Source organism: Toxoplasma gondii, chromosome XII (genome assembly GCF_000006565.2).
Source record: "Toxoplasma gondii ME49 chromosome XII, whole genome shotgun sequence".
In the NCBI taxonomy this organism is placed as follows: domain Eukaryota; phylum Apicomplexa; class Conoidasida; order Eucoccidiorida; family Sarcocystidae; genus Toxoplasma; species Toxoplasma gondii.
The window spans coordinates 6,194,806-6,211,977 of NC_031480.1; the positions used below are offsets into that span (position 1 = coordinate 6,194,806).

The 17,172-nt window shown below is 51.1% G+C and overlaps 2 protein-coding genes across 2 annotated transcripts; both read left to right on the forward strand.

Moving 5' to 3' along the window:
• The first annotated feature begins 1,218 nt into the window (after window positions 1-1,218).
• On the forward strand, window positions 1,219-11,331 carry TGME49_278250 (hypothetical protein). The gene is made up of 12 exons (XM_018781799.1): window positions 1,219-2,977; window positions 3,387-3,454; window positions 4,153-4,343; window positions 5,308-5,403; window positions 5,691-5,728; window positions 6,313-6,382; window positions 6,967-7,092; window positions 7,689-7,788; window positions 8,508-8,678; window positions 9,345-9,497; window positions 10,124-10,250; window positions 10,470-11,331. The coding sequence occupies exons 1-12, from the start codon at window positions 1,834-1,836 to the stop codon at window positions 11,075-11,077; spliced, it is 2,892 nt and encodes a 963-aa protein (XP_018635136.1). The 5' UTR covers window positions 1,219-1,833; the 3' UTR covers window positions 11,078-11,331.
• Window positions 11,332-13,185: 1,854 nt separating this feature from the next.
• Window positions 13,186-16,757, forward strand: TGME49_278245 (hypothetical protein; the record flags this gene model as incomplete). The annotated part of the gene is made up of 4 exons (XM_018781798.1): window positions 13,186-13,213; window positions 14,509-14,576; window positions 15,114-15,201; window positions 15,578-16,757. The coding sequence occupies 4 exons, from the start codon at window positions 13,186-13,188 to the stop codon at window positions 15,703-15,705; spliced, it is 312 nt and encodes a 103-aa protein (XP_018635137.1). The 3' UTR covers window positions 15,706-16,757.
• Between the last annotated feature and the right edge of the window lie 415 nt (window positions 16,758-17,172).

The window sequence follows — 17,172 nt, forward strand, 5'->3', positions numbered from 1 at the left end:
ACTGTGTACATCCTAGCGTCGGGATGGAGGGACGAAACAGTCTCAACGATCTACGCACGAAGACGCTGCGTTCATTTTTCGGGTGTATGGACACCTGAACACGCATGCTTTTCTGCCCGTTTTTTTATCCGTTCGTTTATTCACCATTTTCACATGATGCACACCACTTTGCGCGCAGCGGAAGAAATTCGCAGAGAAACGCGGCTTCGCTGCCTGCGGGCTGTGGTCTGTTTCGCGTATTCACGTTCCGCTGTGTTTTTCGAGGATACGTCTGTGTATGTTCCTGAGTACGCGAAGGAACGCAGGCAAAGCGCGTCGTCTCTTCCGGCTCCTGATCCGTCACAAGACGGGGAGCAGATGCGGCGGGGAGGGACACTGACAAGCGGAGAGCGACAGTGGAGATGGCAAAGAAGACCTTCAGAGAACGGACCGAAGAAAAGGAGTTCGTGTGTGACAGCGAGCTGAAGCGTTCAGGCGCCAGTTTCCAACTGGCGTGAATGCATCCCCTCAAAAATTCCAAAAAGGAGGGAAGCTGGGTCGTGCTTTCCGAGGATTTTCGGCTCTTCTGCAGACAAGGGTCGAGAGACAAGTCAGGATGGAAAGCGACTTGGGGAGTTGACAAGTCGTTGCGTGTGTCGTACCCCAGCAACGCGATAGCTGGCGCCTCAGAGGAGTTCACGAGACACCGTTTTCGGAATCGCGTGAAATTCCTGGAAAAGTGGAGAGAAACCCTACCCCCGAAAACGCGCAAAGACGGGGAAGCGCGTGGAACTCCCGCAACAGGGAAAAGCGATCCGGAAACGCGAGAAACGCAGCTGCATGTTTGCATGAGGCGGCGCAAATCCTAAACGCTAAACCATCTCGGTAGTACATCCACCTGAGGCCTGTCGGACCGCGACGCTTGTCCGTGCACACCGGAAAACAATACTCTTTCGCCTCATCAAAAGTCCGTTCTTCGCGAGTTCTTCGCGGAGTCTCCACTGGAGAGAGTCCGGAAGAGGGACGAAACCAGCAGGTTCGCCAGACGCGGAGCTAACCGTGAAAAAGGCCCCCGATTCCCAAGAAGAAGCGCGATTTCGCGCAAGAGAAACTGCACAGCGCGTTCTTGGAATCGACGGGCGAACGTTCTGACGGCAAACGGAAGGCAAATGAGGCACTTTTTCTCGAACAATCTCATCTTCTTCTTCAACTCGGGACGAAAAACTCCCTCGTGGAGAGACCCTGTAAAAGTTCGTTTTCTCTGAGGGCAGACAGCAAGGCGGAGAGTTACGGAGAGACGGAGACATATCTGCGCGCCGCCGACTGATACCCAGCGCGTCTGTTCTACATGTGAACCACGAAAACATCTTTTTCTTGATGAAGGATGCTTTTTTTTCTTTTTGTGGAGGTCTTGTCCTTCGTGTACGCGCTCTGGAGTCGGCGAAATCTCCATCTTCCAAGAGTGAGGAACACAGAGGCCATGTCCGCTTGAATGCACGACCAGAGACGGCAAAGGCGTGAGAGTTTAACGAGCCTTGATTCTCTCAGTTTCCTTCCCTCAGCTTTTCTTTCGTTCTCTCTTCTTGTGCCTCTTTTCGCGCTGCCTCGCCATCGCACTCCAGAAAACATGAGATGTCCTCCCTGTCTCCAGAGGGGAACAACACAACGCATGCGCGAAGAGTTACACGAGGCCCTGCACAAGAGTCCAGGCTCCAGAGAAGCCATTCATTCACTTATACATGTTTGTATATTCGTATCTGAGCAGGCGCAGTTTTGTATTCGTATATGGATATTTGGATATCTGCATGCGGCTCCGAATCCTGATGAAATGTGTGTTTCGGTGCATGCGAGGTGATGCACATGAAACATCGACATGAGCGTGAAAGGCAGATGGGGAATAGATCTACAGAAATAGCGTCATCGTTCCTCGCGAAAACGGCGCATACCTCGCAATCTGTATTCCCTGCGTTTATCTGGTGGAGATTTACACAGTTTAGTTCCCGCCTATTTTTCGAGGCATTTCGACGGATTGCCGCCTCTTCGTTTCCTCCTTCATCAGCCATGACGCCGAGGCCTGCGTGTCAACTGCGTAGCCTCTCGGGCGGCTTCTCTCGAAGCGTCTGCCTCCGCTCCTTCTCTCGTTTTCCTCCCAGTTCTCCTTTTCCCTCCCCCTCCACAGACTCTTCGTCTCCATCTTCTTTCTCATCTTCTTCGTCTTCTTCTTACTCCTCCTTGTCGGATAACGTCTCTTCCTCTTCTTCTTTAACGCATGTGCATCCTTCCTCCAACCTTCTACCTTGTCCGCTTCCGATTTTCTCTTCTTCTCTCGTTTCAGATGTCTCTGCTACTTCGTTGTCTGTGTCTCATAACTGGAGACATATTCAGTGTTTTTCGTCTTCATGTCCCTCTTCTGTCCCTGTCACTGCTGAGCGTTGCGGTCGGGCCGCTTGCTCGCCGAGTTACAGTGTTCGTTTGTCTTTCTCCCCTTCAAGTGTCTCTTCATCTGACAGTTTGCTTTCCTTCTCTCCTCATTTCCACCGTTCCTCTTCTTCTTCTTCTCGTTCTCATTTCCACCATTCTTCTTCTCCTTCTCCTCCTTCTTCTCCTGCTCGTCCTTCTTGTCTTTTTTGCCGCTCTTCTGCCTCCGCGCTCCGTGCTTCTTCTTGTTGCTGTGCCATCCTCTCCAGTCCTCGTCCTGAGTCATCGCTGTCTCTGTTGACGCCTGGTCTCCCTCGGGCCGCTGCGTACGCGTGCTCTCCCTCCTGCGTCGCTTCCTCCGCGTTTTCTTTCTCTTCGTTTCCGTCGCCTTCTCGGCCTTCCTCCGCCGCCTCTCTGGTCGCGTCCCTCCCTTCTCTCGGTCCTCACCAACTCGCGCCTGCCGCACGCAAGCTGCTGAACGAAGGCATCTTGGAACCGCAAATCTGGCGCCAACTCTCCCAGCGAACCATCGCCATCTGTGACGAACTGAATGTCGAACAAATCGCCCTCCTTCTCAAAGGTCAAGCAAATGGAAAACCACAGCCACGCATCATGCAACGACTTGCATATATATATATATATATATATATATACATATATATATGAATGTGGATATATACATATATATATATGTAGACCTGTGCGGCGAAGTGGACGTCAAAAGCAAATTGATCTCTTTCTCAGAGGGAAGGGAAATGCAAGGTCCTTGAATTATAGACGGCACTTGTCAAAAAAGCAATTGACCATATAAACGTATACATCTCTCTGTATACAGTACTTAGCTGCAGATACATAGTTTTCCATTTGAATACGTAATTTGAGGTGTAGATGGACATACACTTTTACGGTTCATTAACGTGGAGTTTGCCTGCCTCTCTGACGTCCTCAGTTTGCTAGGTTCGTTGTGTCTTCCTTCGTTTCCTTTGCAGTCTACGCACTACGGAAGCTTCAGGATTTCAACCTCTTCTCACACCTCTCAGCTCGCCTCATTGCTCTCGTGAGGCACCAACTGCTCGCTGATCTGCAATCAAGCAAAGCGAAATATTCGTAATGTCGCATCCAGTTGTCTACAGGAGTGCAGACTACCTGTCTCGTCAGATCTGCCTCTCTCACAGCGAGGAGACATGTTGCGAGCGCATTGCTTCGTGGACATACGCGTTTAAAGGGATGTCTCAGTCTCTTCATGTATTTGCTTGTTTGTTATTCTTGCTTCTGTACCTGCGTGAATGAATCCGTGCTTCCCTGAAGTTGTAATTCTAATGCTTTCTACGTTGTCTTCTCTGCATCGATCTCTGCCTCTCAGCATGACCGCCACTCCCGCGGCCTCTGTACTTAGGGAGATATTTGTTCATAGATAAACATGTATCTCCTTATGGAGTGTGTTCCTGTCTCCTGCCTGTTTTTTGCTGAATCCATGCATCTGTATCTGCGCGTATGTTTTTCTCGGCATTGCTCTCCGTCTCTTACCAATCAGTCTCTCAAGGTGTCTGGGCGTGTCTCTTTGCATGCGGGATCAAAAACGTTCTGCATGCAAGGAAGCGCCCTCAGTCTGCGTACCTGTCGAGGTTTCCTTCGGAACGCGTTTCTTCTCGTTTTTCCGATTCAGAACGCGCCCACAGCACAACTCCCAGCTCTCTTCGTTTTACCTCGCATGCGCGCCGGCGTCCTTGTTTCTGCTTTTCTGTTTCCCGATAGGCCCAGGCGTCCTCTCCTGATTCTGAGCGCACATGTTCTCTCGCTTCCTCTTCGTTTCCTCCTTCCTCTTCTTCTTCCTCTTCGTCTTCCTCTTCTGTGCTTTCTTCTTCGTCGCCTTCTCCTTCTCCGTTCCGCGGAGTCGATTTGACAAATATTTTGGTTGCCTGTGGCCGGCTTCTCTTTTCAGACAGGTGAGAGCAAGCGACTGGCTGCGCCTTTTCATTCAATGTGCTTCCATTTCTAGCCTGTTTCACAGACGACTTCCCAACGCGTCTTGTCGACAGCTTGCTTCTCATGTCAGTTGAGTCGTCAGTGAAAAAACGTTTTCTTCAAGAAGGGAAAACGCAACTTCACAGAGAAGAACGGACGGAAGTAGACACTCGGGCACAGACTCAAAAAGAGAGACAGCGAGGACGAGTCGACGCCCACAGACCCGCACACAAGCCTTTGGGTTTCAGTCTTCGCTCTGGAGTTCCTCGTTCCTGCGTTTAAGATTGCAGCGTTATCCCAGGCCTCGATGGAGATGGGCATTGGGGTGCGGCTTGTAGAGATCTGCGTTCCGTTGCGTTCTCGCGACTGCAGATTGCAAAGAGAAGTCGCCGCGAGTTTCTCAGAACGCGTCTCGAGTGGGGACTCATCTCGTCTGGGCCGGAGTGTACTCGGCACTGCACTTCGATTCCTTGGGGGACGTCCGAGGGACAGCAGCTGTTCACGAACGCTCACAGAACGCTTCTGTGTATGACCGAAGAACTCCAAAAGCCTGTCGTATGTGTTTTGACTCCTCGAACGCGAAGGAGGAGGGGATGCACTTCTCACAGGGAGCAGAGGAGTGCCCGACTGAAGCGTCTGGTGTGGATCGTGAATCGCCTAGTTTTTTTTTTCTTGAATGTGAAAATGCCCGAGTTTCCGGATCGCGCGCCCCCCGGATGACAGGGCCTCAGGCAGGTAGAGCGAAGACCGAGAGGGTCTTCAGTTTCTGTCGAAAGAATCAAAACTTCCGAGAAGGCGACAGTTCAAAAAGTCAAACACTCAAGACTCCTCGAACGGGTGACATCGCATGTGGAGCGAAGAGGGAAACGGTGTACCGAAGATGACGAAGAAGACGCGTCCGGCGTTCTCACTTGGCCTTCAGTGTCCGCTCTGCCCTCTTTTCAGACGTTTGCATGCGCTGCTAGCCACGCAACTCGTACAAGTCGTCTCCGAGCTGAGACCTAAAGATCTTGTCAACATTGCCCACGCCTACGCGAAACTGTAAGCAGGAACAACCGACTCGCCTCTGGCCGCCCTTCTAACGTGGAGAAGACTGAGAGCACCTCTCTATACACTTCTGAACGCCTTCACCGTGGAAGACAACGCCACGACGCTTCTCCAACGCTCTGCGTACTCCTGGAGAACCGGTCTGCTCCCTAGATGCACAGGCATACCGACGCGCAAGTGTGTCTGCCGAAATACTCCGCAGTCGTACGTATGCATATGGACGCGTCCGTATTTATGTATTTGTGTTCTACTTCTTTTATCATGTCTTGATTGTTCTTCAGGAGGATAGCGGATGAAGAGTTCTTTCGACTGGTCGCGAGTAAGGCATCTGTGCAGTCGAGTTCAGGTTCTTCTCTGCACACTTAGGTGTCTCCACACACAGACCTTGTCGACAAACAGAGAACCGTACTTGCCCGCAGAAGTCCGGACGCGCTTCCACCTGTGCCCTGGGGTCTTTGCCTTTTCAGTGGCAGCCGGGTGGCTCTCGGCAGGTGATGCAGATGTGCGTCGGTGCCCCCCGTCGGCGCACAGATCGAGACATGTGTAGAGCATTCAGCGTCTGCGTTTACATCCTGATTGTACATCTGCACCGATATATATATATATATATATATACAAACATACATACAAACATACATACAAACATACATACATACATGTTTATAAACATATGTGTATCTGTGTATGCGTGTGCGTGTGTACACACTGATCTACATATACGTGCATATGGGTCGGCATTCCACTTGTCACTTGCCTGGACACAGAGTTTTGTGTACGTCAGTCTGTACAAGTTTGCTGATGAACGAAGTTTTCCTTCCACAAGTGTGATTATCTATGACGACCTCTCTGTATACGCATGCGTTTATTTTTATGTGCATGTTGCTGACCCTTCTCCTGTCGCAGAAGCGCTACCTCCCTACGTGTACGACTTGACGCCGATCGCATTGGCAAATGTCTGCACATCTTTCGCGAGGTCAGAGAAGCGTTTCCCTGTGTTTCTACCGCAGCGTTTCCATTCGCGTAGACGAAACCTCATGCGTTTCCAGTTTCATGGAGGCTCGCAGGATTCTCTACCTCTCTTGCGACGCAAAGATCACGTTAATCATTGCTCGTTGGAACACGAGCGTTTACCACGCATCTTTTGGGGGGCGGGGGGAGAAGCGGAGTTCCGGTGCTTCGAATTTGCATGCAGCGTACTTGGTCTCCCGCTCCAGCACACCGGGTCGCATGCAAATGCAGCGGCTGCTTGTGGACGATTTCCAAACAGCCACGCTCACAAACCGCGCGATTATGTAACCATATAATATACATATATATATTTATACATATATACACATGTATATATATATATATAATATACATACATATATATGCTTATGTATGTATATGTGCTTATATGAGTAGGCGTGCCTGTGTACGCACATCGAATACATGTATGTAAGACATCCTGTAGATGTAAGTATTTCTATGCTCGCCTTTACAAATGCATTTGTACACAGTGCATACATGTGGTATCCAATTGTGTGCTGGAGTCACTGTTGGTGTCTGGTGTTCCAGCGTGGGTTTGTATGAGGAGAAATTGTTCGACGCAGTGACGGCAGAAGCAGAGAGAAGAATTTCCGAATTCGGCGGCTGCGAGCTCCTCAGTCTTCTGCTCGGCCTGGGCAAAATGCAGGCGGCTCTGTAGGTTTCTTCTTTAGCCTTGTGCAGTTGGCTGGCGGCAGTTGTGCCTCGCTGCTTCACTTCACACGACAGAGACGCAAGCTTCCTGGAATGCAATGTAGATTCTGACCTCGAAATAGGCACACACGATTCCCCACCCTGCATGCACGAGGCGACTTGTGTTGTTGTCTTGCTCAGTTCGACGTGTATCTGTATGTGCACAAATGCAGAAGGCGTAGGTCCCTTACCCAGCCACGAACCTGTGTCCACCTTCATCTTTATCTATCTGTATATCTCTATATTTCTATATATCTATGTATATCTTTATAATATATAAATACATACATGCATATATATATATATATGTATATGTATATGTATATGCGTGTATTGATATGTGTGGACCGTGACTAGATACACGAGTGTGCTTGTGAACCCCGTCGAGTTCGTGGCCGAGTCTTTTAGAGAGAAGAATGCCAAGAAGAGAGTGGACGTAGCATTTTTCGTTTTTGCTCGAATGCTGTCCCTTTTGCCATAGTCCTTCCGCCAAGCGTCGGTTCGTTTCAGTCTGTCTCTTGTGTCTTTAAACGCTTTCTTTTTCCTCTGCTGCATCTCAGACCACCCAACAAGAAGCGACGGGATGGCAGTTGCATCAGCGCCATTCTCCGAGCATTGCGCGGTCGCATGGGTCCGTTTGGTTTCGTCCAGAATCTTCAGGTGAGAGGTCGTTTTTTTTGTGCAGCGAGAGGAACCTCCTCAAGTCCCAACAGGCTCAGGTCCGCCGTCCTGAGTGTGAGCGTCTGAGCATGATGATTTGTGAGCATTCTGGGAAGTAGTGCACAGCAACACTGTAGGTGGCATGAAGGCGAATCCACGACGGCTTTTGGTGCAGTCTGTGGGGGACGCTGTCAGAGTGGTACAAAAAAGCTACCAAATGCACCTCCGTACAAATCCTGCAAGAAAAGCATCAAAATCATAGCCGCACGATGTAGTGCAATTGCCATATTCTATGTAGATCTCGTCGCCACTCGCATGTGTGAGAGAAAACGACGTACTCCCAATGAGGTCTGTCACCGAACTGTGAGAGATAACCCATGTACAGACTTCTTTTTGTCCTTTTTCCGGCGTCGTTTGCGTGCGTTCACAGCTGTCTCTGCGACAGCTGTCTCTGAGGTTCATTTCATCAACTCCCTTGTGGATCACACACTGGACAGCAAAGACTTGTTTTCAAACATGGTAGGGGAAAATCTAGTTTTGCCGTCTGCGATGTCTCTGGACGCAAACACACCCGACCCCGAAAGAGTGCCTGACTCCGGCGCCAAACGCGACTCAAGGGAATCGTAGAAGTCTTTCCATTGATTGCATAAAAACAGTGTTTACGGATTGTGTAAACCCCTCCAGTCAAAGTGGCAAATGTGGCTTTGTTGGTTTCCTAGGTTCTGGAGTCTCTTGTACTTCTCGGGCACTACGATTCTCTCTTCATTCACACGAAACTTCTTCCTGCGCTCCTCGCTCGACGGCCAACGCCTCCAGGCGCCAGCGTCTCGGGGAGGCCTCACAGCCCCGCAGAAGCTGCTGCAGCTGCCACTGCCGAAACCGTGTTGGGAGTAAGACGAAAAACGAATAGAAACGAATGCGACTTGTGCAGCACCTAGAAAAGGTTCGCCTTTGTCGCATGTGCCTCTTCTTCTAAATTCGGCGCAAGCGATCCCGGCGAACAGGCTCAAGTGTCCTACATATACCTACAGAGGTTTACATGTATGCAAATATATATAGATTTGTGTATGTGTGCCGAATTACGCCCATATATATATATATATATATATATATATATATATCTGTAGTGACGCAACACATCCTGTGTTATTTGTCGGAGAAATGTGAGGTTTGGCACCATGTGAATTCCGGTCCTGTGTAGAAAACAGCAGCTTATGCTCGGCATATTTGGTTTTACGTAGGACCGCGCCGTTTCTGCCTTTCTGAAATGGTTTTACCTGTTCGTCGGTGGAATGTGCTAGCCAGTGGAAGACGCAAACCGCTGAATGGGACCTCAACTTCTCCAGACTTTTTCTCGCCATTCTGTATGCACCAATTCCCTGTTATCTGATATCCGTTGTCTCGCGACTGCTCTGGTCGTGTCTTGCGACAAGAATGTTTCGGATGCTGTCCTTTCCCTCTGCGTTGCCTTTTGTCTCTACAGTCCAGTTCTCTGGAGAGTTTCGTAACTTTAGCCTGCTCTTGAGGGTGCTACATTGCTGCCTGTTTGTGTGCAGCTCTACCTAAGAGTGCTGTGCTGTCTGTACCGCCTCCCAAACCTATCCCAGACGGGGATTCAGCTTCTGCAAGAAGTGGCCGAGCAGATGCCGCGGTGCTTCCAAAGGACGCAGATTGCAGGCATGGCTGCAGCGCTTCATCTGCTCCATAAGGTAAGGTCGCGCTCGCCGATTTCGTGTATCTGAGAATTTATCGAGAGTCAGACAAATGGCTTGTCTAATTCTATATTTGGCAAAGAAATGTGTGAAGGTAAAATTTTCAATAATTCATACGCTGTCTGCGTTCGCACACTTGATGTTGAGTGAGTATCGATTAAATTCTCTGCAACTTGCTCAGAGGGTCTGCTCTGACGCCCGCAGCGGTTTCGGTCGGGAGCGTACACCCTGACGCACTGGCGTAATCGAGATCTGTGGCGATCAGTGCGGGTACCAAGACGAATCCGGGTGTTGCGCCGAAATCAGTAGTGTTATGGAATAACCGCTCTGGAACGCTATGGCATTTGAGGCCGGGAATCGAGAAACTGAGGGAGAGCGGCGCAGAATGAAGAAGTGGCCGCATGGCGACGAGACTATGATGACCAGATTTGCCGGAACCGGGGAAAACAAACAGGGGGACCAGAGAGGAACGCTCAGGTGTTGCTCGGAGAAAGTGTCAGAAGAATTTGAAGTAGGCGACCGTGTGAATTTCGTCTGGCTTGCGCCAGTCAGTTCGGGGGATACGTACCCGAACAAGGCTGCTGCACGTGGTCGTTGTGGTGTCTGTTCTGCTCTTCCCGCAGCTCGACTGCCACGACTATGACTGTTTTTCCAAGGCCGAGGCGATTCTTTTAGCCGATCGGGTGGCCACACTCCGTCAGCTGCGTTTCGCGAATGTCCTGCAACTGCGAGAAGCTTTCCGGGCTCTTGGTAGGATTCCCGAGAAGCACTCTTCGTCAGAAATCGACCTGCGCGCGGGAGGCAGCGAACTGAAAGTATAAACGTCCATGCAAGAGTGGGCCAATCGCCCGCCGCCATGCTCAGGATTTGCTAAACAGACGGCTTGTTGCACGGAAAGGACGCAAACACGCTCTCTCGGTGACGCATCGGGAATCCGCATTGGTTGTGTTTGTGTGCATGTGCCTTTAGGTGATGAGGAACACTGGGGAGAAGTGCTCAAGTTCTTGGATGACGTCGTCCAGGAAACTGAGACTCTCGTGAGCGAAGCACGCGGCACAGAAGACGCGCATGCGACGACTGGCATGGATAGAGTCCACGGTGCGATGAAGGTGGAAAGACGCACGGCGGTTTACGGGGATTCTGCGAATGACGAAACTGCTCACTTGATGCGCGATGAGCGAACCAGCGCATCTGACCGCGGGCCAGATGCGCTGGCACAGAAATCATATTTAGCACGGGTAACAGAGAATACTTTTGATGAACAGGGTTCGCGCAGCGAGGAGGTCAGTTTTGGCGACAGTGACAGCGTATGCAACACGCGAAAACCCGCTGGCTCTAGGCGTTCGGAAACTGTGGAGTTTAGTCGAGTTTCCGATTCAGAAAGGGAATCGAAAAATGAGCTGGAATTGCGGCCAGCAGATGCAACTCAACCAGTGCGGAGACGAGACGCGGTAGTTCATGCGCACCAGTACAGTCCAGATGGCGAATACACCACACGGCCAGTGACTCTGGACAAGCACGTCAAAAAAAAGAATCGAGCAACTGGGGGAGTGAAGCCAGGGGCAGAACAAGAGTAGTCGTAAGTCCCTGACGAGGGAAAGATACTTCTGCTGCGCTTGCGGTCAACTGTCAGCTACAGTCTCAGGTGTCTGCGATGGGTAGGGGTGAAAATTTCGAGCAATAGACTGGAAAGGAATGCTTCAGGGGCGCCGGCGTGACTGCTGGATAGGCGAGGGGCATGCTTAGTTCTGTGCTTGCGTTTGCGAGACAATATGAAGGCGTCCAAATCTGCAGGGGACCTCCAGAAACTCCTTTTCAAAGTGAATTGACGTCCTTAAGTCTAGGTTCGCTGGAAACTGCAGCGCCTTCTCTACTGGGCCGGCGTATTGCTACAGTCGGCACTTGGCAAAACTCCCACCGTTCCGGATGTCGGCGAGAAACAACCTTTCCCTTTTGGCACTTCACGTGTTTGCGGCGAACGTTTATCATGCAATTCCAGCGGAAGTGGTAGTAGCGTTTCAGATGCTCGTTCGTCCATATTTATGTCCTTGGAGAGGGCTATTACCCCTATGCTATGCATATACCTCTTCAGCCAACGAAGAAAGGCTGAACGGTAGCCGACATGCCGATTGTTAGTGGCGGCAAATGAAAGAAACAGAAGTTACACCAGGGCGGTTGCCATCGAGACAACATATCTTGGGCTCTGTGCGAAATACTTGGATCGGGTTTTTGGTGGCTACCCGGAGTACGGCGTGAGCTGACGAGAAGAAGAAACCTCATACCTTTCAGCAGAAACCATACGGAACGCAGCGTCAATAGTTTTCTCTGGAGGCGTTCTAGGCACAGGCCTGGAGGAGTGGGAGGGAACTTTTTTTCCTTCCGCCTGACTCTTGCTTTCAAGTTTGTGTATTGGCCCACATGCCTGCACCCTTTCGACGCTGCCTACTGATCGGCTGAGATAGATCTACCAGCGCCGGCAAGCTTTCGCCGGTACTAGCAGATAAACCAACATTGAGATGGGCGCGTGAAGCCAGTGTCACACCAGCTTCTCCTGAGGAGCGGTTCTCGTGACACATGGCCATTGAGATCGTGTTAACGCATACCGCAGCTGGGATCGTACCCTCACAGATGCTGTTGAACAACGTTATATTTTCTCGTTTCCCCTTCGCAGATAGCAGAGAGTGGGGGATTAGTTTTCAGGTTCTGAGGGGGGCTGGAATGGTTCGAAAGCGACTGTTCACGCGGTCTGACGGCGAACTGTGACACGCCAAAGGGTTTGTGGGCCGATAGACAAGGAAGAAGTTGCTCGAGCGTTTCGCTAGCAGCTCCCGAAACTGAAGGATCTGGCCAAGATGGTACACTGAAACAGTAGCCAGCCTTGCCGGTTGAGAGGAGATGATCGATGGCACGACTGGAGACGAGTGATAACCCCTCCTGCTTTTCCGCCAGCCTTTCATCGAAGCTGGAACACCTCAGATCGACAACAGTACGTGAGACTGAAGGTTGTTCCGCTTGTAGACCCGTGTTTGGCAATAAACCTCACGTGTACTCTGGTTCCTCTCCATGATTTCTTCTCCTGGGCAACTGCTAAATCGGCTAACAGGCAGACAATCCCCAACCAAAACGAGACGTGACGCATTTGGAAGAAAAGTACAAATTGCTACCACGATGTACAACCGAGCTGCGAGAAAATTGATCTTTCTTGCCCAATGGAGGTGCGTAGATCCAGAAGCGGCAAGCATGAGACTGGCTCTTGTCTGGCCCCTATCGCTGCTGAGACTTTTTTTGGCGCCTATCGAGCCCAAAATCTTTGTCGGGAACTATCGCCATAGCCTTGCTAGGTGTCTCACCCAGCGGGGCTGAACGTTTTCTCTGGGATAGGCTCCGGAGCGAGCGCTACCACCCCGTCCGCTGTCTCTATCTCGCCGTTCAGACCCACTCGGCGTTGTCATGCTGCCAGCGCGATGAAACACATTTTGTTCTTCCGCATTTTTAAACACAGAACCTTTCGAATTTCCAGCTGGTGGCTTCCCGAAGCCGAAAACCGTTTGCATCTGGAACCCCGCTTCTCTGGCGACATTGTTTTTGCCTCCCAGAGAGCCCGGAGCGAGCGACTTGTGTGCCCGTTCTTCCCATTTTGTCGTCCTGGCGGTATAAATGTTTATATTTTCCGTTGTGTGAGTGAATGCCTGGAGCAACGGACGTGCCGGTAGGTAGAACAGACATTTCTATCGATAGACATCATATCTGTGCAAACGCTGTCTCTCCAGAGAGGTGCTTGTCTCCACTGGGGTTGCAAGGTTTTAAGCCTTTCCCGTCGACTTTGTAGCTCCAGCCAGGAGCAAGTCCTTACGGAAAGGGTGTGAGACCACTCTGTCAGGGAGAAAGAATCTCACCAAGTTGTGGTGTACAATTGTCTGGTAGATCTGTAGAGAAATTGGAATCGACCCATTGCATTTGCCTACACCTGCGCTGGGTGTTGTCTCGTTCGTACCACGAAGTGGTGAGTCCTTGAGTGTAAGCTCGCGTGCAAATGCTTCCCAAGCGCATGTAGATCTGTGGAACGTAAAATATATACGTCCCAAAGCATTCACCTTGAAAAGTGTCTTCTATGTGGATACGTTAACTTCACAGGCTGTGTTTATCGTGCTTTTCCACTCCGTATCTTGCCGGCTATCTCCTTTTGCCGTGTGCTTCACATTTGGGTGACAGCGCCGTCCTCTACCCTCACCGCCCACTGCCTCCTGGCCACTGTCGTCCTGACGCTAACTGGCATACGTTTAGGAAATTATTTTGTTGTTTTCCGTGTCTCTTTCGTCGACGGCAGCCACTTTCTGGGCTGGAGTGGCCGCTGTCTTGCGCCTTGCCACCGAACATCGGCGAGGGTCCTTTTGGCAGCACCCTCGGTGCCTACTTGAGGTAGCCCGCACCTGCCTGCTCGTCTTCCCGAGCGTGGCCCCTCGCTATTCGTTGGGGGGAGCATGCACATATTTCCAGATGTGCAGGCGAGTGCGAGTATTTGTTGCCCCACTTTTTTCTGTAGCCAAGGGACTTTCTGCGGTCTGTGTGTCCTTTGTCGCTTTCCATCCTAAATTCAAGTCGAGCTCAGGTGCCCACGAAGCACGCGCAGAAGTGTAGACTGCGGAATTATACGTGGCTCAGCCGGTCTGCCCAGCAAACCCGACGCCCCTCTTCGAAGCACTTCAGCGGGAGGCGATCCGTAACCGCCCTGGTGCTCCCCCGTGTGGGTTGTCCGTTTGTGCAATCTCAGCTCGGTTCCACTTTCCGCAAGCTTATCGCCGCTTCTGAAACCCCGTTCCGTCTCCAAAATACCACGATTTAGCCTCTGACTTCACACAATAGCGGACACTCTCTTTGGATCCACCCCTCTTCGATTTCCTCGGCATCGTCGTGGTCCTCTCCACGAGGGGCCGCCCGTGCACTTTTGCCCTTTTCCCGCGGCCTCTGCACTTCCTTGTTTTTGGAGAACCAGCTGCGACGCCAACAGGCTACAAACAGCGAAAGTCTCCTGACAAGAGCAAAAAGGTTGCGCTTCCCATCGTCGACTCTTTGCCAGTAAGTTTTCCACACTGCGTCTCGGCCTACGGGTTGCCGCTGTACGCACTGGACGTGGAGTCTTGTGATGGAAACCGAAACGTGGAACTTGCAAGAACCGCTTGCAAGCGAAATGCATCGAGAAACATTCGCTTTTGTCATCAAAACCTGCTGCCCGGCACAAGTTTTTGTCATCTAACTAGTGGGGTCACTCCATGTTGACAGTTCAGGAACGGGAGCAGCAGAAGACGACTGGGTCGTGCGCCACACGCCCATTCGTAAGATGTTTGGAAACTGGAGTTCTGTCCTTTGAGGTGGCATCCTTGGAATCTACTTGGGGTCCACGGTTTTGGCTACACTTTCGCTGGCTTGTGTCTCCAAAAATGCCGTTCTCAGCAAACCGCAGTGTCTACCCGCTTGCCACTGCCCGTACGAGGTGTATAGACATCCGTGTGGGCCACTGAAAAACTGTCGTAGGATGGAAGTCGCCCGCAGATCATTTACGTACGCAACAATCCACTGCGGTTCCGCCTCTGTGTTGCTGGGGTCTGCGAACAGGTGCAAAGGTGGACTCCGGTCAACAGCGTTATCGGCCTGCAGTTCTGCTTTCATCTGTGTGAGGTCCCTTTCCCCCTTTTTTTCTGCGGTACGTTTTTGCAGTCACGTTCTTTCTGTAATGATATCTGACGTCTAGTGTGTCAGCCCCTTCTTTCAGTGTCGTGCGCCCAAGACTTCGCCAGTCTGTTCAAAGTGACTTCATTTTGCGGGCTCGCTGTAAGCGACGTGCCACTCTCTTCTCCAAGGACAAAACCATGACATGCGTAAAAACCATGCAGTGGACAAGCACGCGGAAGTCAGTTACACACATTTGGATTTCCCTCAGTTGTCTATCGCTACAGACCATAGAACATGATTGTGGTCGCAGCAGTGCGAGTACGCTCGATGTCTGTATTGTCGTAAGAGCTGTCTGGTTGCTCGATTCGGTGGAGTTAGATCTGGATCGTTCATATTTCTTTGTGCAGGTGACCGGCGCATCTCGGCGTGTGAAAACCCGGCGTCGGCAGAGTGTCATAGCGTCGCGGTCGCTCCGGAGTGGCACCTTCGTTTGCTTCATTTTCCCGGGCTGGAACGTGAAACTTCCTCGAAGTAAAGTTGCCGTTCACCAGAAAATTTTGCTGGCGGAGTTCAGGTGTTTTTTGTCGACTGTCCCCGTCGTCCTGCACCCTGGAAACTTGGATCTGTTGGAACGGGCATTCCGGCAGTCGCGAGATCCACATTTGGAGTTCTACCACAGGCTACATCGAGAGCAACCTGACGCGTACAGCAGGTGAAGGGGAAGGTTTTTAAGCGTCAAGAGGCCTGCGTCACAGTGGAGCGGCGCGTGGGGCAGAATTGCCGCTCGATGCCGACCGTCCATAGGTATTTTTCCAAGAGCAAGGAGTCTCTGGTGGCCTTTCGCTTCCTTCTCCGTTTTTTCTGAGCGGCCTTGCTCCGCCAGAGAAGCGAAATGACACGATTATAGGCGACAGACGCTCTCACAGAGGGGTTCCAAAGCAGCCCAGATGTCCTCGTGCTTTCGAGTATCTGGTGTGTCCTGAGGCGTGAAGCGTCGCCTTGGAGACGAAACGCCTCTGCTGCCTTCGGGGAACGCCACCCAGGTTTTGCTAAAGCAAGATCACTCGTGTTTCTGGGAGGCTAAGGAGACTTTCGCTTCAGTCTCCCGCCGTCTTATCGAATTGAGCAGGTGGCTTTCGGCTCGGCTTTTCTTTTGGTGCACGACGAGTCCGACTTTCTCCAAAATAATTTCAAAGAAGCTGCCCGAAACCTCAATGCAAAGGAGACGGCTAGTTTCATATATCTCTGGTATAAATTTCATGTTGCGGTACTGAGAACGCTCCGCGTTTCTCCTTGCTACTTGCGGTTTATGTTGGCGGTTGCTACATTGGTGACCGTCTTTCGAGGAAACCCTCCAGTTCTTTCCGCTTCAGCGAAATCGAGTCATTCGTTTTGAGAACGTTCAACGATTGAATTTGTATGGTGTATCCATCTCGTATATTTGGGTATGCGTTTATGGAAACTGGAAACCAGGCTGGCGCCCGGTTTCTCAGCCCCGATCACGCTGTCACAGGGTTTAGCAGCCTGCTGTCCATACGGTCATCATCTCGCTTGCACCGACGGAATCTAGCCTCTTCATGCGAACGGTCTGCACTTATTTCTGCAGTTTCGTTCTGAGGCGTCTAGTGGTTTATGCCTGTTTGTTTCGGAAGTCAATTCTGTCCACGTTCTGACTCTCCTGCTGTTCCTTCCTGGGGCAACGGTAACCTCTGTTCTCAGAGTTTCGTTTCCCCATACGCTTCCTTCTCCTCTGACAGCAGATGTGCATTGTGACTCAGTTGTCCCTCTTGTGTACACGAGACTCACGTCTCCCTGGCGACAACATTTTTCAGCATTTGACGTGCTCTCGGGTCTGCCCTGTCCTTCTGTCTCCGTGTGTCGCCACCTCGAGTATCACAACTCCAGGTCACTTTCCCGTTTTCGGTGATTTGTAATTTGTTTTCGTCCCACAGTTTCCTTTGGTTTGCAAGTACGAGAAACGCGTAACAGACTCGCAGTTTTT